Source organism: Lissotriton vulgaris, chromosome 2_1, assembly GCF_964263255.1.
Source record: "Lissotriton vulgaris chromosome 2_1, aLisVul1.2, whole genome shotgun sequence".
NCBI lineage: Eukaryota > Metazoa > Chordata > Amphibia > Caudata > Salamandridae > Lissotriton > Lissotriton vulgaris.
In genome coordinates, this window is record NC_141687.1 from 1,458,896,154 (window position 1) to 1,458,923,044 (window position 26,891).

The 26,891-nt window shown below is 40.8% G+C and overlaps 2 protein-coding genes across 2 annotated transcripts in view; both read right to left on the minus strand.

The window, feature by feature from the left end:
• HEPACAM (hepatic and glial cell adhesion molecule) overlaps nt 1-26,891 on the minus strand; it is a 1,458,998-nt gene that overhangs the window by 1,089,093 nt on the left and 343,014 nt on the right. The gene's annotated exons all lie outside the window — the stretch shown is intronic.
• Nucleotides 1,266-15,546, minus strand: LOC147732755 (uncharacterized). The gene is made up of 2 exons (XM_086959034.1): nt 14,433-15,546; nt 1,266-1,357 (listed from the first exon to the last, which is right to left on the minus strand). The coding sequence occupies exons 1-2, from the start codon at nt 15,544-15,546 to the stop codon at nt 1,266-1,268; spliced, it is 1,206 nt and encodes a 401-aa protein (XP_086815160.1).

Consider the following 26,891-nt stretch of genomic DNA (forward strand, 5'->3'; position numbering starts at 1 on the left):
AGAAGGCTCAAGTGGGCAAACGTGGTCCCGGATAATTTTTACGCTGAAATCCTCCCGAAAATTGAGGACCACGTGGTGACTTGCCAGAACCCAAGCGCCCTAGATAGTGAAATAATGGGGGCCTTCCAATCTATTTGTGGCCAAATCTCGCTGGACCTCATGGTTAAATCAAGGCAGGGCGTCAACAACCAGCGCCGCTGGTTTGACGCAACATGCTCGAAAGCACATAAATCTTTAATGGCAGCTCTCAAAGTAAAACCTAGGGTGAGGGCGGACATTGCCATATTGAGGAAGGAATACAAGCGAGCAATCAAGGCCAGGCAGGATTTAATTAAGAATGAAGTTTGGGAGAATCTACTCTGCACGGACGTCCTGCGGGACAGCAGGCAATTCTGGGCCATAATCAAACAGCCCTTCTTCTCCGATTCGACCAATTCCATCATGGATAGTGTCATCCCGGATGACAAATGGATATATGGAGATACTGACACGGACTGTCAAGTGAGCAACATGACGGTTCCTGAGGTTCCCCCCATATGTTTCAATAGGGTCGAGTTGAGAAAGCAATACTGGCCACTACTAAGAATAAAGCCCCTGGCCCCGACGGGGTGCCAGACGATTTTTACATTCACTCGCCAAAGCTATGGGCCGGAGTTTTGGCCAATGTATTTACTGCCGATAATGGCAACCCTTTAACAACTACCTGGGTAACTTCCACCATTGTTCCCATTTTTAAGAAGGGTCACCGTGATGACCCAGGGTGCTAAAGGCCCATATCCCTTTTGGACTCTGCAATCAAGATCTTAGGCAGAGTCCTTTTGGCCAAGTTGAGGGATAGTATTGAGAGCTGACATCCAGTACGGGTTTAGGGAGAAGAGAGGAACATTAGAGCAGTGCTCGAACTTACACCTGTTGATCTCGAAGTATACGGTGGCCAAGGAGGGGTCATTATTCCATGTGTTTATGGACCTCTCCTCGGCCTTCGACTTGATGATCAGGTCTAAGTTGTGGGCCATTCTTCAGAGGATTGAGATTGACGAGGCACTGGTCAGGTATATGGCTTCACTTCATCAAGAGCTACTTGCAGTTGTGCTGGTCGCAAATGAGGGAAGGTGCACGTCCCGTTTTAACTCCATGTGCGGGGTCAGGCAGGGCTGCCTACTGGCCCCCCTGCTTTTACAATTTATATTAATGGCCTGGGTAGCCACTTGGAAGAAGTGGATGGAGACGTTCCGCGTGTAGGAGTAGCTAAGATCCCTGCTCTCCTATACGCGGACAACGCGGTGCTGATAGCCTGCACTGGCATCGGTCTCCAACGGCTCCTGGACGCCTTTGGTACCTTCATGGACCAACTGGACTTGAAGGTAAACACAAATAAGTCACACACAATGGTTGTCGGGCACCACAGAAATAAGGGTATATCTAAAACTTTTAAGTGTAAGGGCGAAGTTGTTACAAGAGTCTCAGCTTTCCCTTACCTGGGGGTGCTTTTTGATGAAAGGGGTTCATGGGGCCCCCAGGTCAGGGCAAAAAGCCTGGCGATGGCTAGCTCATCAGCGGCTCTTATGGGCTTTGCAAATAGGTTGGGCGCCAGACCGATGGAAGCCCTTTTAAAGGTTTATAATAGTAAATGTATCTCACTGGCAATGTATGGCTCACCCCTTTGGGGCTATGCAGATCTTGAACCAATACAGAAGGCAGAAAATAGATTTTTACGTTCCCTTTTGTCTGTTCCACAGTCCACACCAACTTTCTCCATACACGCGGAGGTGGGCTTGGATTATGTTATCGATAGGCTTAACATGGCACCTTAAATCTTTTGGCTAAAGAAGTGGCTCAATAAGGAATTAACCCTTAACCACATGATTATGAACAATGTAATGTCTCTAGACCACCTCAAAAGGGTACCATGGATGGCCTATTTGAAGAAGTCTTTCATAGAACTGGGTCGCCCGGAACTCTTTACATCCCCTTCGGGTATTAGGAAACAGGATGTAAACACTGTTAAGAAGCAGTTCATGATTAGGGCAAGAGTGGGTTGTGAGGAAAGGGAACTGCAGAAGCCGGCAGTGAGAAGACATTATCTGTTAGTAAACTCTATTGCACTTGAACCTTACCTTAGTTTTGTCACTAGGCCATTTCACAGATTTCTTCTGACTAAGTTCAGATTTAACCGGATACATTTTTATTTGGGTAGTTTTAAAACATGGGATAAACCAGAGTTAGCCCCGCCCTGCACCTGTGATAATTTTTCTGTTCAAGACTCCTTGCATTTTGTTATGTTTTGTGTTTTTTTTACAGAGATTAGAAAAAAACATATGTTACCTGTTTTAAGGGAGGCTGGTTTCTCCCAGGTGAGACCAGCTTTGCTTTACCTCCAATCACTGAGTAACACTGGCATCACAATTTGCAAGGCAAACTTCTTAGTGGCGGTGGCTAGAACTAAATCACGTAAGACAGTATCGGGCTTTTCCCAATTAGTTTTATTTTATACATTTTTATAGCCCAAAAATTTTATCACATGTACTTGATTAGTATGAAACTGTACAATATATTTTTTATCTGTATAAAAATGTTCTTATCTCTTTGTATGATTTTTAACTAAATCAAATAAAGATTTCTTGACTGACTGACTGACTGTAATGATACTCAATTAGTTTTTAAGCAAAGTTTGCCTAAAGAGTTATCACATTCCTACCTAATATTTTTAAAGCCAAGATTTTAAGATCAAAATTTGACCTTTCAGGATTACTGCTGTTAAGGTAGATTAGTCTGGTGTGGTAGAGTATTTTGTAACTGAGGTTGAGGAGCTAGAAGGAAATCCTGTTGTTGATGTTGAGGCAGTGTAGGTGTATCATGTCGTGGGTGATGTGGCTGTAGCAGGGAACATTGAAGATCAGTCAGGTGGAGGTGTTTGGATTGGTTGTAGACGTTATAGGTGTTTGGCTGGAATTCTTGTGTAGAGTGTGTTGCCACAGTGTAGTCTGCTTCTTCTTCTTTTCTTTAGGATGTACTTGTAAATGTTCGGAGCATGTGGAGGGTGTTATAGCAGTATGAGGAAATACTGTAGACTTGTTTACACTTGCAGAGGGAGGAGTTGAAGATGAATCATAGGTTGTGTATATGGTCAGTTAGTGTTGGTACTGTTCACAGTGTAGTTGGCCAGCAGGAGTCATCTGAAGCTAAGGGGGTTGGTCTGAGGATGAGTATCTTCATGTTGTACGAGTTCATGTTTAAAGAGCTGCTCCTTATACACTTGGTGACGTCCTTAATTGCGTCGTGGTGGTTGTTTTTTGTGGTATGTGGCTCCTTGGTGAGGAAGAGGATGAGCTGGGTGTCGTCGATGTAGGAGATGATGTTGTTGTTGAGATGGTGGGCCACTTGTGTGAGGGTGGCCATGGAGATGTTGAATAGCGTTGGGCTGAGGGATGAGCAGTGGAGGGTGGTGCAAATGATCTCAGTGGTTTTGGATCAGAAGGCTGGAAGGCAGACGCTCAGAGTTTCTATTGAACAACTTTTAAACTAAGAATTTCACACATACTATTTGGCCATGGGGAAAAGTACGTGAAACCATTAATGACTTCTTTTTTAAATTTTGTCAGCATATATTTGTAAGTAACATTATTTATAATGGAAGTAAATTAATGATGATGTTTTGTTATTTCAAGATTGCTTGCCATACCTCATAGTTACGTAAGAAATTGGTCTTAGAAAAAAACATTTAACATACGTTTTATTTCTATTTTTTAGATTGTTATTGAGATTGTTGTTTTTTTTAAGATAATCATATTGATTGTCTTTTTTTTCCCGCTGTTATGTGATGAGTACTAATGAACTCACTGTTTCTAGTGAATTTCAATATGTTCCGAGAACAGCAAAATAAGCATCTGAAATGCTTTACAAATGATTTCGTGTTGTAAAAGATAAATTGCAACTGTCTTTTTTTGTCTTCTACAGTTGCTAAATATTTAATAATATTTCTTTTTAAATTTATTATTTTGAAGGTAAGTATACCTAACTGTTAAAAATGATCGACGGCGTGTACTTCTACAGAGCTGAAGTAAGAGAATGTCCATGGTGTACATAAGTTTGTAAATACTATATAAAAATATATACTGAGTGTACCTGTATTCTTTGCATTTAACTACAACACATCAACTACTCTGGAACTGGTAAGGTGAATAGATATTTTGTACTTTTTTTAGTATTGCATTTTATTATAATGCCTTAGTTTTTTTCTATAGTGATAAAGAGTGACTGGTTTGAAAATGTAAGGAAATTTTAAAACTAAAAATTCATATACGCAATTTTATTGATCTAATCATATAAAGTAGTTGAGAATGGTTTTTGCATAATATTTTTTAAAGGGCAAAATAGTTGATAAACCTGGTTTTGTATTATGTATTAGGAAAAATGATAAAATAAAGTGTTTATGTTTTTCTACAAGGAACAACAGCATTAAAAAATTCACTATGGAAGAAGAACAGAACAATATTTATTTTATTTTATTTATTATTTTATTTTAACACTTATAAAGCGCACTAATACCAATCGGTGTCCTGGCGCTGAAGTGGTGATTACCTGAGAGTGAGCTATCGGAAACTAGAGGGAGAAGAGCCATGTTTTCAGATGGAAGATAGTTTTGAAATTAGTAACACTCTGATAAAGGAGCTAAATATACCTTTCATGAGGAGCGAGAATTAAGATGAAAGTATTGGTGCTGGAGATATTACCTGCAATTAAAACATTAGACGACATTGTGCTTCATGATGTGACTTTTTTAAATTAATCATCCAAAAAATTAAAATTTAGACTAAATGAGTTTAGAAGCTCTATTAAATTATGAAATGTAAAGGAATACATTTATGATTTAAAATTCAAAATGGTTTGGGAGACTCTTCTTGTAGAATTGTAATCATTCAGGTAGTATCCAAGAGGGCCTTAGGACATGGACTGCTTCAAACCTCTATAGATTATGTATGCACTCTTCTATGCTCTAGCAAAGTTGTGTTTTATAGTTTTTATTTCCAGGTTTATATCATTTGACTTCCAGCAAAGTCTCTGTGATTGCTGATTCCGTATTGTACTGAGCTATTCAGCAGAATGTTCTTATCTATGCACTGTGCTAAAAATGAACCTATTTTAAATCCAGTTAGGCACTCTCCTTGGAGAGCTGTAATTATCTAGTCAGTATCCAAATATTCATGAAGGAAAGTAGGCCTTAGGCTACAGCTTTCTAAACTGTTCATGTTGGTGACACACTTTTTGGAGAGGCATAATTTTGTGACATAGTAAGATAGTGTAGCAAGCGATCCCGAACCGCTGAAGGGGATTGAAGGGGGGGGTTTCTCGCTCTGTAAGAACATTTTGAAATACAAGTGAGAAAATGGTCTCCCTCTCTCTGTGTCCATCCCAGTGTCGCCCTCTCCCTCTCTCTGTCTATCACAGACTCGCTCCCTCTGTCTCCCTCCCTCTGTCTCCCTCACTCTCCCTTTCTGTTTGTCTCCCAAGGTGTCCCTCTTTCTCTGTCTCCCTCCCTCTGTCTGTCACCCTCTATCTCCGTCTCTGTCTGTCCCTGTCTTCCTCCCTCGGTCTCCCTCTCTGTCTCTCTGTCTCTGTCTGTCTCTGCCTCTATCGCTATCTCTCTGTCCCTGTCCCTGTCTCTATCTGTCTGCCTCTGTCTCTGTCTTTATCTCTGTCTCCCTCCCTCTCTCTGTCTCTCTCTCTCTCTCCTTCCCTGTCTCTCTGTCTCTTTCTGTCTCCCTTCCTCTCTTTCTTTGTTTACCTTCCTCTTGCTTGCTCTCTACCTCTCTCTTACTCTCTCTCTGTCTGTCTCACTCACTCTCTCTGTCTCCCTCTCTCTGTCGCTACAAGGCAGCAGAGGGGGAAGCTAGCACGTTTTGCAATTTTCTTCCAGCAAGAAACCCTCCCTTACACCCAACTGAAGTTGAGTTCCATAGTGGTTTCCACCCTGAAAGGGGTTTACTAGAGCCTTTTGCAAGAGCAGATATCTGCCATGTAGACATCACTAACACAAGAAAAGCCAAGCCTTGATCCACACGCAGAGCACTTCTTCAATAGGGTTTACTCTTGCTAAATTGTCCACAGTTTTAGCTTACAACACATCATGAATATTCTACCATCAATAAATGAGAGAGCAAGCAGAGAGAACGTGCCTTGAATTTTCAGAGAGCAGCCATGGAACGTCTCTCTAATGGTTCTATGCAGAATAGCCCTGGCGTGCACCAAAAGTGAAGATAAACTATGAACGCATGCACACACATTTTTAACTTGGCATGCATACTGTACATCCAGCTTCTCTGCAAGAGGCTTCCCTGGCTTCGCTGTGCGCAGGCAGCCGAGGCCAAGGTTAAGGCTTTGTTCTGCAAGTTCGAGACACCGAGGGAATTTGCACAAAAGGAATTGTACAGCCCCGATTAATACTGAAAGCCTTTAGTGTGCTTTTTTTGTAGCTGATAGGCAGGCAGCATTTCCCTTCCTCTAGCCTGGAGATGAGAGCTGTCAGCACTGCTGCACTTCACAGGTGTTTCAAAGACCATAGAGCAGAGTGTCAAGGAATGCCTCCTAATTAGCAGCCGTTATGTGCTAAGTGCCTGCGACACACCCACCATTTGAAGGCGATACAGTACTGTGTCGGGACACACAGTTTGGAAAGCTCTGTCTTAGGCCATGGACTGCTTTAAACCTGCATAGACTATGCATGCAGTCTTCTATGTACCTACAAACTAGTCCTTTATAAATTGAATTCCCCAGTCTGTATCATTAGACTTTCAGCAATCACTCTCATTCTACTGTTTCATGAGGCTATTTGTGCCATCAGAACGTCACTTTTTGTAATGTTCCGTGGCACAGCTGTCTACATGATATTTATCAGGCACAAATAACCCAATTTTTTTGGCATACTGCTGCATGATAAATATCAGCCCCTTTAACATAGTGTTCTGCGTTAAAGAGGCATGCAATGGGTGTTGCTGGGAGCGTTCACAGCAACACCTATAGCTTTTTGACACTACCCCAGATTTATGAGAAATTGTAAATCTGAGGCAGTGGCAAAAGCTTACACCTCCCAGGGGAGGCATAAGGAAGGCACAACAAGGAAAAATAGTTGTATTTCTATTAGTTTCTCCGTTTTCTATGTTTGCTGCATTCTGCAGCACACATAGAAAAAATAAAAGTCTCTTGTGATTAATTTTGTAAAGAAAGTTTTCCCTTGCTGAACAAAAATAATCATCCCCATAACACAGGCACCCTTGCACTATTGTGCAAAGGTGCCTGCGTTGGCACAGGCACACCATTGTGTTCCGGTGCAGGGGAAAAGGAGAGGCATGTGCCGTATCTTATAGATACGACGCATTCTTCTCTTTTTCATTTGACTTAGGGAAGTGCAACAGGAAGGCCTGCTGTGCTTCCCTACGGCAAAATCTCATAAATTAGGTGCTATGTCAGTAGCCAAGTATTCATAGGCAAAGTGGGCCTTAGGGAAAGGAGTACTTCAAACCCCTAAAGACTATGCATACACTGTTCTATGCACCTGCAAATTTGCCTTTTATATGTTGAATTCCGTAGTCTCTATCCTTACACCAAACTCTCTGTCAATCTTGGTATACTTTTATAGTGACTCATTGATCATTGTGTTGTAAGGCATTCACTACATTAAAACACTAATCAGTAGATGAACAATAAGTGGTAGATCCCCACAGATATGCCAGTTATTTTGCAGTGTAACATCACCACCATGGATGCGCCATATTTTCAATGTGTTGCACTATGGGGCAAAAACGGTACAGATATGTGATGTATCTGTGCTGTGAAGATGGCACATTGCTTGACTTGTGTTGCAAGTGCAATGCAGCTCCAGGAATGCTGTTGGGGCCATATGCTCATAAGGCTGTGTCAATCCTTACACCTGCTTCAAGCAGGTGCAGGGTTTTGATGCAGCATTAGCCCAAAAGTGTCTGAATGAAATCTTATAGATTTCACTTAGTCACTTTTAGGAGGCGTTCCTGCACCAGAACATCCTCTCCCTGTGCAGGAATGTCTCCTTCTGGCGCAGTGCTTTACAATCTTATGCACCTTCGAAATGCGTCACATTGTAAATACCACATACCATGGCACATCATTTTCACCACCGCTGTGTCACAAAAGTGATGCAACAGCTGTGTGAAAGAGGCACAAGGGGGTTTAAATCCACCCCTAACACATACAAATTCATCCAGGCAGTTTCACTAGCAGTGCAAATTGAAGCATAGACTTGTAACATATTTATGTGCATATGTTACATTCAAGTGCTTTGGAGGTACTACAGTATACTATAGGTAAACACCTTATAGATTTATGCTAGACTTATGTTAGAGGCGGCAGACCCGAGAGCAGAGGACGGCCCGGGACCAGGGTTCGATTCCCGGCGCTGCAGGTTTCTGGACCAGGGTCAGCGGACTCGATAATTCTCTCGCCTCGGTGCCCACTCCGATCAGCGATCACACTCTGCAACTCTGGGCATTAGCTTGCCTCATCCTCACTAACGGCCCCACCAGACCGCCGGGAATGCCTGGTCTCACCCTGGAGATACCCATTAAGGGACCATCTCTCAGGGAAGCCAGGAAGGGTTTCGCAGCGGTCGAAGCGCCTTGGGACCCTCCGGGTAAGTAGTGCGCTATATAAATGTCTATACATTTACATTTACATTTATAGTTCTGCACTTTCACATTCACCATACACCACTAATGTATTCATTCATTCATTTATGAACTACACATTCTATTTGACAAACTTTGACACACTAACATAGAAATATAGTTCTTTCTTTGACCAGTGAAGGTAGTTCTGAAAAGAACAGTTTTTTTTGTCTTTTTAGTTTTGTGTTTTTTTGTGATTTTTCAAAAGCAAAATGGTGCTGCTATTGCCTCTTTACAATGAGATCAATTGACTGCTCACCATAACAAAAAAGTTATTTGCAGTACTTTGTAGTGTAGTTACTATATTCCCAATAGGCTCTGCGCATTGGAATAACATAAACAGCAGTGTAGACGTAGGACTGAGGTCTCTAGGTCTCTACTGACTATGTTAGACTTAATTAGTTTTGCCAGCTAGCTCAGAGGTCACTGGAAACTTTCTTGAATGAACAGGGAGGGGTTAACTTCCCTCATTTAGACAAGAAGGGATTAGCTTCTGACAACCATATAACATGACAACTTTTTTCCCCAGAATAAGGAGTGTATCTCCAGAGTCATGTGAAAACAATAGACAGCTATTTCACTCAGTCAATTGTGCATGATTATTTTCACCCCGGTGCAGAGAAATAGAGAGACAGGCTTTTTCAATAAAAGGTGTTATTTTATTGAGCAGTCTTCTTTCTTCTGCAAGAGAAATTAATTGCCACAATTGCAATACTTATCATTAAGTAAAGTGCGTACAGTAAAAGGAGTATTATGAAATAATACTGGAAAAGCACTGATATGGTTTCTTAGCCATATGATACTTTAAAATGGATAAAATATTTACATACATAAAAACATTGACTAACAAACTCAACTGGTGCTTCTAAAATACGCCTACACCGGTGTACCTGACCTAAGCCTAATACATGGGAAGGAGTAAGTAAGTTGCAGTTTTAAGTTAAGTTAGGTTTTTGCCAAGAATCTGAATCAAGAATTCTCTCTAAGGTTTGAATCAGCTCCGTACCTTGGTTATAGAATGAAGGAGGTCTTCTATCTCGTTTCTCAGGGCTCGATCTCCCAGTCACCCGTGAGGGTGACTGGAAAATACCGGAGCTGGATTTCTCGGCATGAGAAAAGGCAGCTTCTCCAGTGTGTTAAAGAAGGATGGGCTGCTTCCTTTGGCTCTCGCATCAGCTGGGCTTCGGATAAGTAGATAGCCGCTCTGCTCCACACCACCGTGTGTTGCTTAAGGCAAGTGTTGGTATATTTATACCTGGAAGGTGCCGTATTTGACGTAAGGTTGGACATAAGACGTCAATAAAGATGTCACTAAGAACTGACTGTTCCTTTGGTGCTCGCAGGAGTTCAATGACAAATCAAAACAAAGACATGGGGAATTCCCAGGTTGCTGAAGGTTTGGTGTGTCGAAAGAACTCGTTGTGCTCTCTAGGAATCTAAGGAAGTAGCCTTGCCATATTTAGGCTGTGTGGGCTATGGCTGAATATGGGTAAGATTCTGATGCCTTCTTTGGGACATGATTTATCATAACCGCATAAGGGAATGAATCAGGAATATTTAATTAGGGTCCTAGATACATTCACAACACCCACTCCAAGTATAATGTCCATCATTACTAAAATACTAAGCAATATATAAACATATAGATATGCATATGTTTTCCAACCCACCCCAAAATACAACGAAATGCATTTGAAATGGTATAGATACACGAAATTAGTATTATACTGTACGCTTTCAAGCAGAGTTATCATTCAGGAAATGTAAATATGAATATTTGCAGAATGAATTGCGAAAATTACATTCATGAAATGGCTCTGAATATAGAAAAAAGGTCGAGACCATTCCATCACAAAGTTATTTAACATTGTACATATGCTAGAGGCTGATTCAAAATATTGTCTCTACAGTCTCTAAAAATAGAAGTTCTGTTCTCTAAGAATAGTTCTACTTCAAGCAGAGTACCATGTGCCAAAAAATTATAAATATTTTGGAAATTTAGGGGAAAACAATTTCGTTCTCGGGAAAGGAGAGAAAAAAAAATAGTGTCACTGTCCGAATTTCAGAGTTCAGGGAACGCTGTGAGCTTGCTTTTTCAAATATTATTCTCGTTGTCAGGGGAGAACATTACTTCTGATAGGCCGGTAAAAAAATAATCTACAACAGTAGGTGAAAGTTGGGCCAACTCCGAAAAGGTGGAAATAGTGCATATGTGCGATGCATTGCCATCATCGATGTTGGGATCAGCAATGTTCATAGAAGGTTGTAACTGTGTGGTGCCGCTTTCATCTCGTACTTCACCACCACTTATTCGTAATGGGGAAGTCTCAATAAATGCCGTCATCAGAATAGGTAGCCGCTGGGGACAATACATTGCATGAGTTGTTACAGGACAAAGCAAAGCGTCGATATCCAATGGTACTGCTGATGGTAGTGTAAGACAAACGTCCAACACGCATTCTTCTCCGCATAGCAGACATCGAAGCACAGGTAAGATGCAATTTTGCCAAATCGGTCTGAATGAAAGAAACCAGGTAGTATTCAGATCTCTTAGCCGAGCCAATCCGAGGACCTTAGTGATACGGTCTCGATATCGTATTGCTAGGATCGTTTCTTCCATCGTTGCCAGAGGTTTGTCTGTGTTTTGGCTTGCCATATCGGAGCAGAAGGAACTAAAATAAAATTCCTGCTACGAGTCCCAAAATAAGAGGCAAGCCACCGAAGAGCGAGTGCACAAAATTCGGGAAGATGCCAAGAACTGCTTCGAAGGGTGTTAGCAGTCCCGAAAAAATTGTCTTAAATACATGTGCGATGCCACTGGTATTTGACATGTTTAAGATTTGACTTAACATCTCTACGAAATGTACCGGGCAATTTGTCGATAATAGGGTATGTATCTCTGCCACTGTCCTTGCAACTTGCAGGTCATACGTCTCTTTGGACGAGGTTAAAGGCACAGTTGTCTGTAAAAGAATAGACTTAATTCTGCTTAAAGTATCAATTCGAATAGAAGAGATATTCACATAAGGCCATATTGCCGCCTCCATGTCTGGATTGCTGTTTTGATACAATACTTGCATACAGCAAATGACCCTGGACTTTACAGTTATGAGATAGGATTTTCCTGGCACCATGCCCCAGCAGCTGTGGTCACTTATAGGAACGTAGCTACCATTGTAAAGCTATCTGAAAAATGGCTATATCTGTGTAGTAGGGGTGCCCTGAAGATGACATGAAAAGTTGTTTGATGAACCTTCACAGGCCCCATGCAAGTTAATACCTTGACACAGGAGTGTACCGCTTAGTGATTTTTTACAATTGTCACCACTAAGAAATACCTCTTTTTTCCCTTCACTGTAACATTTGTGTGTATAAGGTAAATTCCAGGTTGATTTGATGTATCCTTTACCCAACCTTTCATACAGGCCTGCAGGTATATATTTTTCGCAGTACTTAAACTGGAAAGTGGTTATCGGAATTGTAATTGTTTCGTGTATTATCCATTCAATGACAGGTCTCTCTGACATTGTCAATGGTAATCTCTCAAGTTTTTCAATGCTCAGTATCGTATAGTCTGCTCCTTTTTGTGCCAAACTGATTTGTTTATCAGTAAGGTTAAATATAGAAAATAATGACGTTGTGTTGATTAAATGCCATGGCACATAGCCTGAACGCAGGTTTTGCAATGTCCAACCTAGCTGTACAATAGAACATAATTGGGACTGGCCATGTTGTAATATTTGAGATAGGGTTGTGTTTTTGTAAGCAAGTTTTCAACACAATCCAAAGAAATCCAAAGAATCATCAATACCCGATGGGAACTATTACAGCAAGAGGAATATTTTAATGGAATTTTTGTCAACAAACCATTTTTCGTACATACCAGAAACTCAAATCTCCACGAACTAGTTACTAGAAGAAAAAAAGAACCAGGGCGAGCTCAACCGAATCCAGGCATGAAATTTTTTTATAATTGCACTCATTGCAATAATGTAATGGAAGGATCCTACTTATTACATCCCGAAAATGGCAAAAAAATCAAACTTAGATAACGGACTGATTGCAACTCAACATTTGTCATTTATACCATCAAATGCCCATGTGGCAAGCTTTACATAGGAAAAACGGAGCGCAAAGTAAAAGTAAGGATCACTGAACACAAAAGCAGAATACGGAATAAAGCCCTAACATCGAGTCTTGTTTCTCATTGGATTGAAATGAACCATACTATTCTGCAACTCAGATTCCAACTTCTAGAGCAGATTCAAATTTTGCCAGATCGAAACAACGAAAAACAATTGTCTCAGAGAGAGATATGGTGGATAGATTTTTTAGAGACTCAAACGCCAAAGGGTCTGAATGACAAAATAAATATGGCATGTTTTCTTTAAATCACAATTAACATCTCAAGTTCGTTACACCAGCGATGTTGTCTGATGAATCTTTCCTAGATACATCTTTTCTAAGACAAGTCACCTCTGAATAACTTAGAGACCTGATAAATTAGTTTCAGATCTGAAGTATCAGGTTATGTTAATACTCAATGATAGGACATTTCAGGTCAAATGCCATTTAAAATCAAGAAGTTTATTTAAACTTATTGCAGTTTCAGGTGGAAATTGAATAGAATCGTGTGCCTCCGACAAAGGGAAATTCTCCCGAAATGCATTGGGATTGGATTAATTGTTTATTTAAATTTATTTTTCTTGTTTAGACAGAAAATGTAATGTCTAGAACAGGTTAAAGAAACATTGAATGTTTATCTCAAATGTACACACAGAACGTTTGAAAAACTGAAATTATGATATGATTGGTTATCATTAAAACCTTTGAAACACATAAGCATTTGAGAAGTTTATAGAGTGCACAGGCAGATGGATTTCTGCCATAAGTAGTGCGGGCAGGGTCTAATGACATGAGTCACTAGTTTATATTCATGTTGTAACATTAGCATGTCCTGCTCTATTATATCAATAGCAGATGATACGATGCTGTCAAGTGAATAGATTCTGGAGGACAGAGTCGTTAGCCCATTGTCCACTACATAAAGTGATTTCTCCAAATTGATACGGTCACTTTCCCGTATTTTTTCTGCAGTTTCCATTTGCGTTACTTTCCAAGCTTCGTTGTAAGCAGTGTATATACCGGCTATTATGAAACGTTTTGGACGCTGTTTGCGATGTCCCATTATGAAATCTCGCAAGTCAGCACCTTCTTTAAGTAAAGTTAGTGTTGCTTAATTTCAGGAAGTGTGGATTTCTGTAGCAAGTCACGGCATAGTTTGTCTACACTATATGTTGTTACTATCCCTGGATGTTGTCTCTGGGAATATCTAGGGTCTGGCCTGTTCTGTTTGAACCCCTGTATTTTGTTCAGGAATCTATTTTGACAGTTATTTGTGTCTATGGGCCAGATCAACCATTTTTTCCAATCAGGATTTGTTCTATTTTGTTTTAAAATAAAGGACACGTCTAACCCCTCATCTGTAGTGGTATTCTTACCAGGCATAGGTGTTGGTATAGACAGGTTGTTTAAATCTTTTATCTTGGCTAAACCAAGACAGGTTGTTTGCTGAATAGTTTCATTCAGGAATATTATTTGTTCTGGGACCATGCAGGCTCTGAATAATAATTCTAGACCTTGTACCTGCCACTCTTTCGTACACCAGATGGTTTTTGTCTCTCTCAATGTTGTTTTTCCAAAATTCAAAAATAAATGTAGACATTTTATCATAACATTTTTCAGAATAAATCAATTTAGTATTTGTCAACATTGTTTTCATTCCTGTCTTATTTAACATTTTGAAATAAAACATTTCTGGGTCAGTGTGATCAAACCCTGAAAAGTATGGGAATTTTTCAAAAAACTTTTTTGAACTGCCTATTGGCGGAGTTGGACAATGTTCCCACTGATTATAAGTAAAAACATTCCTAGGATTCGCCGACTTATGCAGATAATGATGACCATAGTGGTTATAACAGTACATCTCTTCATAATTCGATGATCCCTGTAAATAATCATGTTCTGTAAATTTTGCTGACATTTCTAAATCTGACATCATATTATTAATGTTTTCAAAGTCCCAATCATCAGAAAAAGAACTTGGTGTCACAAAGTCACTTAATGAAATCTTGAATTGGTGTGGATACTTCAGGAGCTCTACCGGGCCATAGATTTCATAGTCAGTTCTGTCCCATGCTATACGACCGGGTATAGGCTTTGCTGTGATGTTTACTGATGATAGTTCTCTTTTCTCTATGTGAGAGGATCTGTGTGGTTTCAGGACCAAGTTGATGTTCTGACTTGCTGTGTTCATTGTACTGTATTTTCCATCAATAGATTTTCCCAAACATAGACCCATGATGAGCCAAAGTAGGAGGAAGAGTACACCTAACACAACCCATAGTTCAATCCAGGGGGTAATCAAGTATGTTTCTTTCAGTTGATGAAAAAGTTCTTTAATTTTCAATTTGAAGGTTTTTGTTGCTGGCTTGTCTCCATGTTCACTTGGATCATCGGAAAAGTCATCAAAGTTGATAAAATAGCCAGATGCAGTTCTGTCAATTGGTGGGATTGCTTCCGGATTACCATTGATCTTTGCATTTTCTTTTGTTACATTTGTATAGTCCGAGGCTACATCGTTGTAGACTGGTGTTTCTTCATGAACTGTTGCAATTTGGGTTTCAAGAGGCACAGGTTCCATGGTTTTGTTGCATAGTCCTTTTTTATTCACTGATGGTTTATCGAAAGTGATTAGTCTTTCAGTTTGAACCTCTTGGATTGAAGCAAGATTTGGTCTTCTGCTATTTCTTGGTAATCCACTGGGCCTACTACTTATTATTGGCCACATGATTGTGGTTTCACCAGGTCGATGGAAACAATTCTGTTTTTCTTTTTACCAGCAAGTGGCAGTAGTACTACTGATTTTGTTCCACTGACAGCTAAGACAGGTACTGCTTTTCTGTAAGAAGGCCAAAATTCCTTCTTCACTGCGATCTGTTCTCTGACCATATCCCCAATCTTTGGAATCCAGACAGGTCTTGCTGGGACAGGTGGTTCTTCAGTGGTTGTTGGCTTAGACTTTATGTTACTTAGACTTTTTCTTGTTTCATTCAAGTCCTGTAAAACAGCCAAACGATTTTTGATATCAGAGGTTTTTTCTTCTACCACTGACGTTTGACAATCTAAATCCTGGATTTTCATTCTAGTGCCGAACAATAGTTTGTATGGAGTGAAACCCTTTAGAGAATTTCTTGGCAGATTGTTAAGACTACGTTGGACACTTGTTAGATGTTTGACCCACCCATCACCTGAACCTAATACCCTCGCCGGTATAGATTGCTTTATGTCACAGTTTTTTCTTTCCACAACCGCATTTCCCTCAGAATGGAAGGGAGAATAGTACCGCACTGCAATGCCCATGCTGATCATGTCCTCTTTGTAAGCTCGAGAGCTAAACGCAGGACCCTGGTCAGAATGTAGCATCCCAATTGCGTATGTGCCGATAAAGACTCGCAAATATTTTATAACAGTTCTGGCATCAGCCGAGCGCTGGGGCCACATCTTTAGTGAATGTAGTCTTAATAATTATGGGACCGCATTTGTCCGCTGGACGTCTGCGCATAGATAACCTTATGCTATCTAATAGTGGTGTCTGGGCTGGTGCCTGGTCCGGTTCACAACTGCGATCTCTGTTGCAGTCTTCACAATTTATAGCAAAATTGTAAATTTCTATGCTCATCCCCGGCCACCAGTACTGTGATTGTAATTCTATCAGAGATTTTGGGATCTCTTGATGCCTCAGACCCAATCCCATGTGTGCTTCTTGTATCAAGAAGATTCTCCGGTTCGTGTTTGGAATTACTCTATCCCCCCACTCGAGGGATTCGAGCAAACGGAACGGAGTTTGCATCAATTATGTATGTATTATTGAGTGGATAGTTGAGAGGTAATGCCGCATAGTCGCCTTTTAATGAGGCTTTTACTGCCAGCATGGTTTCTCCATCTATTTGTTTTTCACAACGTTTTTTAGTGGCTACGGAAGCCGGTTGACCAGCCGCCGCTGTGGCTTTATCATCCAATGAATTCCCTGCAACGTGAACGCCATCACTTTGATGACTCAGTGTATGTATCACGTGAGTCTTTTGTAGTTCTTTCTGCAAAAGAACTACCTGTTCCCAAAGTTTTTTATGCCTTGTTGTGGCACCTGTGTCATCTTTGTAACCATTTTGAATCCAAGTCTGCATGTTATTTTGTTTTTTATTATTATTTTTTTATTAAGCAATTAAGCAACTCTGATGACACAAACAAATAAAAAGAAGCAGTACGAATACAAATCTTAAATTTAACAAAGAATTGCATAAAGTCATATTAACAAATCAAACATTCCATATACTTATTATAGACCTGCTAAAAGAAATTAATTACAATGAAAATGATTTAATTCAAACATTCATAATAGACTCACTCCATCTATCTATAGGGGACCAGATCCTAGCGCCTCGACTTCTAGCCCGCCTACCTCTAGAAGCATATATAGCTTTTTCCTGGTTGTACACACCTAGGAAATGACATAACCACATTTGGAACGTGGGTGGATCAGTCTCTTTCCACCTGGCTGCTAGTATAATTCTATATACTGCTGTTCCTATAAATAAGCAAGATTCTTCTTCTGCACTTAAATCTAGAGAGCTGTCCTGCCCTAGTATATATAATATGCAAGATTCGGCAACTCTATGTCCAAACACTTCTTCCCAGAATTCAGACAGCATCCTCTTAAATGATGCTAGTTTGTTACATTCATAAAACATATGGATTAATGTAGCCGGGCCGCTTCCACATCTAGGACACTTATCATTCAGCCTATTGCCCCAGGCATAGAGTTTAGCAGGAGTATAATAAAGGTTATAAATAGTCTTATAGATCCGAGCCCTGAGATTAGAGCTATGGAGGAGCTGCGATGATAATAACAGACTCATATCTATATCTACATCAGGGTTGTCTAGTTTATCGACCCATGTGGCTTCGGTTTGGTCAAGATCGTCTTGAAGCTTCCCTAGAAGCATACTATAAAAAGCTCAAATTCTAGTTGTGTCAAACTTAAGTATTTCTAGGAGAGGAATCTTATCTAACATAATCACAGGTCTTTTCAGAGTCAAAATTGTATTGAGTTGAATATATTTGAAAAAATCACAGCTAGAGATTTTAAAGTTTTTTTGAAGGTTCATAAATCTAGTACTGGATTCCCCAACGAGATAATCTCTAGCTGTAATGATTCCACATTTTCCCATTTTTTTGCAACAGTATCATTAACTTGTTTAGGTAAAAGTGAAGACCGCCATAAAGGCGTATATCTAGTGAATTTAGGGATTTCCATATATTTCGATATTCTTGCCCATATTTTACCTGCATTGTTGATCACTTTAAATTTCATTTTTTGTAATAGCTAGGTTCCAGTTGTCTAAGTAAGAGTCCTCAGGCTTCCACTCCTATTGATAATTCATAAATTTATGATATTCTTGTGCCTTCTAAATTCTCCGGCTGATTAGAGATGTTAAAGAGTGGAGCCATTTGCTGAAGGAAGGCGGCCCATAGGTAGAGCATGATATTTTGAGTGGCTAACCCTCCCATTTCCTGTGGTAATGATAAATATCTCATTGACCTCCTGATTTTACCATACTGCCACATAAATTTAGCCATTTGTGACTCGAAATTTCTTAATAATTTATCCTCCATAAGTAGGGGGATAGCACGAAACAAATATAATATTTTGGGAAGTATGTTCATTTTAACATAGTTAGCTCTGCCAATTATTGACAAATGTTTGCCATTAACTCGAGTTAAATCTTGTTTTATTGTAGTTAGCAAAGGTCCGTAGTTTAGTTTACATATACCATGAACCTTTGTGCTTACACAGACCCCAAGATACACTGCTGTTTCTGCCTTTCTGGGATCACTGAAATCTATATTCTCGGTGTATAGTATGATAGTTTTATCTTTATTGAGAGAGTACCCAAAACATCTTCCAAACCTATGCGTGATTGTCTCTATTTCAGTGATTGCTTCCGTAGGGTCAGATGTTAGTACCGCCACATCATCTGCATATGCGAGTATTTTACTATCAAAAGTGCCCGAGGTGATTGGTTTAATCAACAGGGTCTGCATGAGTTTAACAATCAGAGAGTTGATGTATAATGCAAACAATAATGGCGAGCATGGGCACCCTTGCCTTGTGCCTCTTGTTATCTTAACTATCCCAGACTCAATGCCCATAACCTGAATCTTAGCTACTGGTTCTTTATACATAGCGTTAATAGTTTTAATGAATGTAGGCCCACAGTTATTTCGAGCCAATATACTCCAAAGAAACTCCCATGACACCCTATCGAAGGCTTTCTCGGCGTCGAGAAGGATCATCGACATCTGACCTCCAGTCCCGGCCATGGCATCAAAGAGTGAAATCACTCTACGAATGTGATCAGTAGAAGACCTGCCAGGAATAAAGCCATGCTGCCAGGGGGAGACCAGATGTTCAATGACCCCTCCCAGACGATTAGTCAGAATCTTTGCGTATACTTTGGAGTCAGACTTTATCAAGGAGATTGGGCGGTAAGACAATGGGAGGTCCGCTGGTTTACCTTTTTTTGGAAATACAATTATGTTGGTCTCTTTCCAGGAGTTTGGCGGGCGGCCACTCCACTGTATACCGACTGTAGCGATCGCCCTTAGCAGAACGGCAGGTGGCCACAGACATCATATTTCAGGACATCCACGGAAAAACTACCAGTCCCAGAAGGCCAAGCGGCGCTGGGATCAGGCACAATGGGAAGAACTTACTTAAGCTCCACCCCTTGAACAAAACGGGGCTTGGCATTCCTGTTCCTGGTTCATTCCCTGTTTGTTTGTGCATCTGGAGTTCTGCCGTGGAGACCGTGACTAGCCTACTTGTCAAGATCCCAGACACCCGCCGCGACGACGAAGTGCCTGCGTGGTCAGAGAGCAAACACCCGCCGCGATGACGAAGTGCCTGCGTGGTCAGCGAGCAAACACCCGCCGCGACGACGAAGTGCCTGCGTGGTCAGAGCATCGGATACCCAGTGCGTCCCTGTGAGTTCAACAGTGCCGCGCTTGTGTAGAAACATAGAGGAAAGCGGGCTCGCTTTCTTCAGCTATCTTTTATTTTCTTTTCTTTTGCATCCGCTTCCAAGCCTAAAAGAAATACTTGTGCAGGTTGCACCACTCTTAGTTGTTAACTATTGGAATCCTTGCGCCTGCAGAACCGCTACTGCTACCACTCAACCCAAAAGGTGTATTTTGGGTCTTTTCTATAAGCAGTACCTTGTCTAAAACACTCACCGTGGGAAGTAATACTTACCAGATTCTCCTTGCTGGATCCTGGTCGGAAAGTGAGTTAACTTTTCGACAACTGTGGAATAGACATACCAGCTTCCGTAAAACCTACAGACTTCATCCACGGAGAAACCCTTCACGATAGTGGTAAGTCCCGGAACACAGGGGGAGTGGGAATATTCGAGACAGTGCAGAGTTACATTATCCTCTCTCTCTATCTTCTCACCCACCTCCAGGGAGGTCTTCCCAGTAAAGCCGCTGACCCTAGAACCCGAACTGCAGAGATCAGAGAAAACCACATCCCTCCACCTTTTTTCCCTTGCGGCCTCCGGCTGTGCGCACTCTAATAGCGGTGATTGTCCCATTGTTGGGTGACGTGCAGTGGGAGGTGGCGAGGACAGTCGTCCCGTCGTCCCTGCTGGGCATTGGACTCAGGTTAGTGGCGCATGCGACTTCTTGCGCTGCTTTCAATCCTTACACCGACAAAGAGATCATGTAGGAGTGGAGCAATTGTATTACCCAAGATCTTATATAGTTCTAAGGGGACTTTATCTGGGCCGGCTGCCTTTCCAGAGGCAAGGTCAAAAAGGGCTCTCTGTACTTCTGCTAGGGCTATCTCTTTTTCCAAATTTTTCCTTGTTACATTATCTAAAATCTTATCCCATCCTGTGTCAGCTAGGAATTCAATAAGAAATAATCCTATTTTACCACTGTCAATTAGTTTGTCTTCATGATACAGTTTCTGATAATATAATTGAAAAGCTTCAGCTATATCTGTTGGATTAGTATAAACCAGGCCCTCTGATTTTATAGCTTTAATAGTGTTATAGGAGATCTTTTGCCTAGTGCGTAAGGCAAGCTGCCTCCCAGTCCTTTCTCCGTTCTCATACACATCCATCCTATGGGCTTGATATGTTTCTGCTGCTCTCTGTGTAAGACCACTGTTCAGCTCAGTTTTTAATAACAGCATCCGTCTCATTGTATCTGCCCTATCCTCCCCCCGAACTATTGACACTACATGATCCTCCTCAATTTTGGCTAATTCTGTCATTAGCAATTGGTTTTTATGATCCAGTTGTTTTTTAGTCCTAGCCACATAACTAATTGTTTCCCCCCCTCAGTGCAGCTTTAAAACAATCCCACACCACCCACCTTGAAGCACTATATCGATTTATATCAAAATACTCTTGGGCGCATAATATTATTGTAAGATTGGATGCAGTAATGTGAATCGCACACTATTAGTGTGTGGGGAATTCGCGATCGGCATTTTCAAGCGCCATCCTTATTTCAGCTCGCTGAGCTGTACAGTTTCTGAATGATTCTGTTTTAGTGACCATTGGTCTGAATTTACCTAAGCGCCAACGACCTTTAACAATTGTGCACGCGTTATTGTAAATTTGATTTTTCACAACAAAATGTTGTGCAAATCTGTCTGTGCAGATTACACAGGTGTATTGTTCGAGAGGCAGGATTTCGATTGGCAGAGGATATTAATATTCGTATTCCAGATTTTCTAGTTTTTTCATATTTGGATCAAAATCGTGTTTCACATCTTCTGCAGCAAGAGAATTTTCCCATTGTATCCATTTTGGATCTAATGCCACAGCTTTTAGATTGTGTGGGCTTCTCAATGCCTCAATGGCTGATTCTGCTGAAAAAACAGTTATTCCCTTGCCTTGCGCTAGGGCTCTTTCTCTTGCTACAGCAGTTTGAACTGCTGTCAGAATTTTTTCTGTAGAGCTGAATTTCATTTCAGCTTGTGTGTACAAATGTGATTTGTAAGCTATTGGTACCGTTTCTCCCTCATTAGAGGACAGGTATGTGAATCCGCATCTTCCTGGGATGGCTCGGATTACAAGATTGCGTTCGTTTGCGCGTGTTTGCAGTTTTGTTTTAGTTAACATGTCTGTCTGTAATGATCTCAAAATTTCTGTGTGTTTTTGAGTCCAATTATTTGGTTTGAAATCAGGTTTTATTAATTCGTAGAGAGGTTTAACCCTCTCCGCATAATTTAGAATGTATGTTCTTCCGAAATTAAGGAAACCTAGTATTGATTGTAAATTCTTCAGCGTTTTTGGTGCTTGGAGTACTGCACATTTCTCTAAGAAATTGTCTGCTAGGCTTTTGCCTTCACTTGATAATTCATATCCTAAAAACAGGACAGTTAGATGGACTATTCTTGACTTTTTAAAGTTGAATTTGTAACCTTCGGATGTGAACCCAAGTATTATGGTGTTCAATCTTTTCAAGTGAGTCTCGAGGTCATCGCCTGTAAGATAGATGTCATCGACATAGGATAATGCCTCATCATCGTACATTTGTAGTAATTCTGTTACCCTTGCTGAGAATAATCCTGGGCTATTCTTGAATCCCTGTGGGAGTCGACAGAATTGTTTTTGTGACCCCATTATTGAGAAAGCGGTCAAATACCTGCTTTCAGGTGCAATGTTTTGACAGAAGAATCCATTAGAGCTATCTAATGTCGTTTTATATCTTTTGCGCACAATGTTATTCATTAGTGCTGCACTGTGAGAGTTTTGGACTGCAAAAGTTTTACAGCAGGAGTTTAGATGTCTGTAGTCCAAAATTAGACAATATGAATCATCTGGCTTGGAGACAGGAAACAAAGGATTGTTCATTTGTGAGGTGCATGTTTCAATCACCCCTTGATATTCAAGTTGATCTAAGATCTCCCTGACTTGCTTTTAGCTTCTTGTTTAACTGGGTACTGCCTTTGTGAGTAGGTTGATTTTTTTTACTGGATTTTGTGGTGAGGGGAGTCCTCATCCCATTCTACATGATTTTTTATATAAAGCAGGAGCTTGAACCACTGCCCATTTTCTTGCAAATGTGTATTTTTTATGAATTGGGATATGATTTGAGAAGGCAGGCATAATCCTTTCTTCGCCATGAGGGCACTCCCTGACACACTCTGGTGGCCAGTCTTTTTCAGCTCCCAAAAGAGACCATTTATTTTCCTAGTTTTATGTCCCTCTATATGTAATGTTATTTCATATAGTTTATGAGGCACGCTGACTCGCATGTCTGCAGTTTCTACCTGAATGTATTCATTCGTGTCCACTGTCTCCAGAAGATTCATCAGGATCTTGCGAGCTATGGTCACTTCTGCTGCGCTGTCTAGCATTGTCTGGGCCCACTCTCCATTTTTCAGTTGTGTCCTCAGGATTCTCGGCATGTTTAATTTTAATACTTGCTACCTTCTTTTTTGGATATTGTAATTTTTTACTTTGATGAGCAGGTTCTTTGTCTTTGGACTTGACGTGCTCTTCCTTGTGTTCTGACCCTCATCTTCTTTCCGATTTCTGTGAGGAAGTCTGAAAAGATCGAGAGGGACGTGCATCAATATCTTGATATCTGTCAGGTTTTCTTAATTTATCCCTATCTCTAAGGTTGTATCTTTTTTCAGAGGGCTCCCTTTGGGGAGACTTGTCCCCTCCTCCTGGAGATTTATTTCTCCGTTGGGGAGACCTTCCTCTGGACTGAAATTGTTTTTCTCTGGGAGTGGTTTGTTTATTATCCTCCCACTTCTTCTTTTGAGAATTGAGATTGTTTTTAATAAAGGTTTTTTCAGTATTTTCAATTAGTTGTGGTTTTACTGGTTTACCACCCAAACTATCTCTGCCTAATTCTTCATAGGATTTTTCAATTATTTTAGTAAGCTCAAAAGGTTGGTCTGTTATATCCGTTTCCTTACATTTTTGGCGGATTGCCACACATGCAGCTTCTCCTTTTATGCTGGCTAGTAATATACCCGAGACCTGCTTGAAGTCTTTCAGTAATTTCATACCCAGAGTTAAAGCAGGTTCTGGAGCGTATTCGTTTTGAATCTGTCTTAGTAAATCTGGTATAACCGCCATTGACGGAACACCATGTGTTTTTGTGTAGATTGAAGCAAAGACCGTGCCCCAAGTGTCACAATCCTCCACATGTGGTGCGATCCCCATTGGGAGACAGATAGTCAGAATTCTGTGTTTTTCGTGAGGGGTAGTATCAGGAAATACTGCCTCTATCTGAGTGATTTTTTTAGCTAACCAAACAGGAATTTGTTCCCGTTTTGCCAGTGCTTTTCCGAGACATGATTTAATATTCTGTGGTGTAATTTTATTTGTAATCCCCTGATGAGGGGTGTTTTGTGGAATTTTAATTGTAGTTTGGACTGTTGAAGTCCGCATGACATATTGTACCAATTGTCTATGAATTTTAATTAATTGTTTTAGTTTAACCAAAAGTTCTCTGTCTGACATTCCTTCAATGTCTGGGTATGGTGTGTAGCTGGCTAGAACCGGCCACGTGGCTCCTGGTCTACCTAGTGGACCGAGCCTGGTAATGTGATTTTGATGTTTTAGGGCACCATTAAATAAGAGCAGGTGCTCTTGGTATGTTAGTTGAATTTCAATTTCCTCGAAAGGAGAGTATTCCTCTGGAGATTCTGCTACTTTATATTAGTGGAACATACGTGTCACAGTATGTGCTGCTGGAAAAGTTATCCAGGAATAGAATACCTCTGTCTGCCGATACACATGTGCCCCTACCACAAATACAACTGTACCACCTCTTGGTGATACCCCATTTTCTATAAGTTTTATAGTTATGGTTTTTCTTATGTTGACCGGGATGAGTATTGCATCAGGGTCTGCATTTTGAAGGACTGTGTCCTCTGCTAAGAGTTGAGCTGCTAGTCTAACTCTTTCCCTTTCATCCTCACTGTCTGACATTTTTACTGAAAGAGAGTATTTTGTTGCAGATCAAGTTTCAAGGAAACAAAGATTAGGTGCACAATATTTTGGAACACTGTATCTATCCTTCAACGTTGACTATACCGTAAACTAATACATAGGATTCTCACCCTACTAAGTTTCGGCGGATATTAACCTTTCACCCACTCCAGACATCTATTGGAGTTTTTACGAGAGAAAGGGGTCTGTGTGAAAAGCACGACTGAGTTACTCTAGTATCTTGCGTTAGATTATCGCCTTACCAAACGTTGAGTGCCATGTAGTGTAGTTCCTATATTCCCAATAGGCTATGCGCATTAGAATAACATAAACAGCAGTGTAGACGTAGGACTGAGGTCTCTAGGTCTCTACTGACTATGTTAGACTTAATTAGTTTTGCCAGCTAGCTCAGAGGTCACTAGAAACTTTCTCGAATGAACAGGGAGGGGTTAACTTCCCTGATTTAGACAAGAAGGGATTAGCTTCTGACAACCATATAACAAGAAAACTTTGCTCCCCAGAATAAGGAGTGTATCTCCAGAGTCGTGTGAAAACAAGACACAGCTATTTCACTCAGTCAATCGTGCAGGCTTAATTTCACCAGGGTGCAGAGAAATAGAGAGACGGGCGTTTTCAATAAAAGGTGTTATTTTATTGAGCAGTCTTCTTTCTCATGCAAAAGAAATGAATTGCCACAATTGCAATACTTATCATTAAGTAAAGTGCGTACAGTAAAAGGAGTATTATGAAATAATACTGTGAAAGCATTGATATGGTTTCTTAGCCATATGATACTTTAAAATGGATAAAATATTTACATACATAAAAACATTGACTAACAAACTCAACTGGTGCTTCTAAGATACGCCTACCCCATGGACCTGACCTAAGCCTAATACGTGGGAAGGAGTAAGTAGGTTGCAGTTTTAAGTTAAGTTAGGTTTTTGCCAAGAATCTGAATCAAGAATTCTCTCTAAGGTTTGAATCAGCTCTGTACCTTGGTTATAGAATGAAGGAGGTCTTGTATCTCGTTTCTCAGGACTCAATCTCCCAGTAACCCGCGAGGGTGACTGGAAAATACTGGAGCTGGATTTCTCGGCGTGAGAAAAGGCAGCTTCTCCAGTGTGTCAAAGGGGAGGGGCGGCTTCGTTCGGCTTTCGCATCAGCTGAGCTTCGGATAAGTAGATAGCCGCTCTGCTCCACACCACTGTGTGTTGCTTAAGGCAAGTGTTGGTATATTTATGCCTGGAGAGTGCCGTATTTGACGTAAGGTTGGACATAAGACGTCAATAAAGATGTCACTGGGAACTGACTGTTCCTTTGGTGCTCGCAGGAGTTCAATGACAAATCAAAACAAAGACATGGGGAATTCCCAGGTTGCTGAAGGTTTGGTGTGTTGAAAGAACTCGTTGTGCTCTCTAGGAATCTAAGGAAGTAGCCTTGCCGTATTTGGGCTGCATGGGCTATGGCTGAATATGGGTAAGATTCTGATGCCTTCTTTAGGACATGATGTATCATAACCGCATAAGGGCATGAATCAGGAATATTTAATTAGGGTCCTAGATACATTCACAACAACTTGCATTGAAAAGTCAGGTTGGCAAACTGTGGGACAATAATTGGATGTGGACTGCTCGGGGGAGGTGGTGGTGGTGCAGTTGAAGTACTAGCCAGTCCAGGTGGAGTGTTCTCTTGCAAGCTGCGTGTGGCTATCCTTGCATAGTAGGTAGGATGCAAGGTCTTCACATGACGATCCATACTGGCAGTTCCAAAAGAATATTTTTTAGAGGGGCCACCCCTTGAAAGAGTAACTTCGCATATTTTGCATGTTACCTTAGGAGCATTTACTTTCTTCTGCCCCTCAGGAAATGTAAAAAATTTCCAAATAAATGCTTCCTTCCATTTTTTCTGAGGGGGCTCAGCTACAAACTCTTCCTCTGAAGAATGTTCTGAAGAAATCTCAGGAAGACCAGCGATTTTACACTTTTCTTCTAAAGGACTGCAGCTCCTCAGAATAGATGGTGATCCTGAGAAAGTACAAGTAGAATGATCAAAATGGGAGGGGTCTTTCAACAGTTGGAATAGGTAGTGGTATGAACCAATAAAA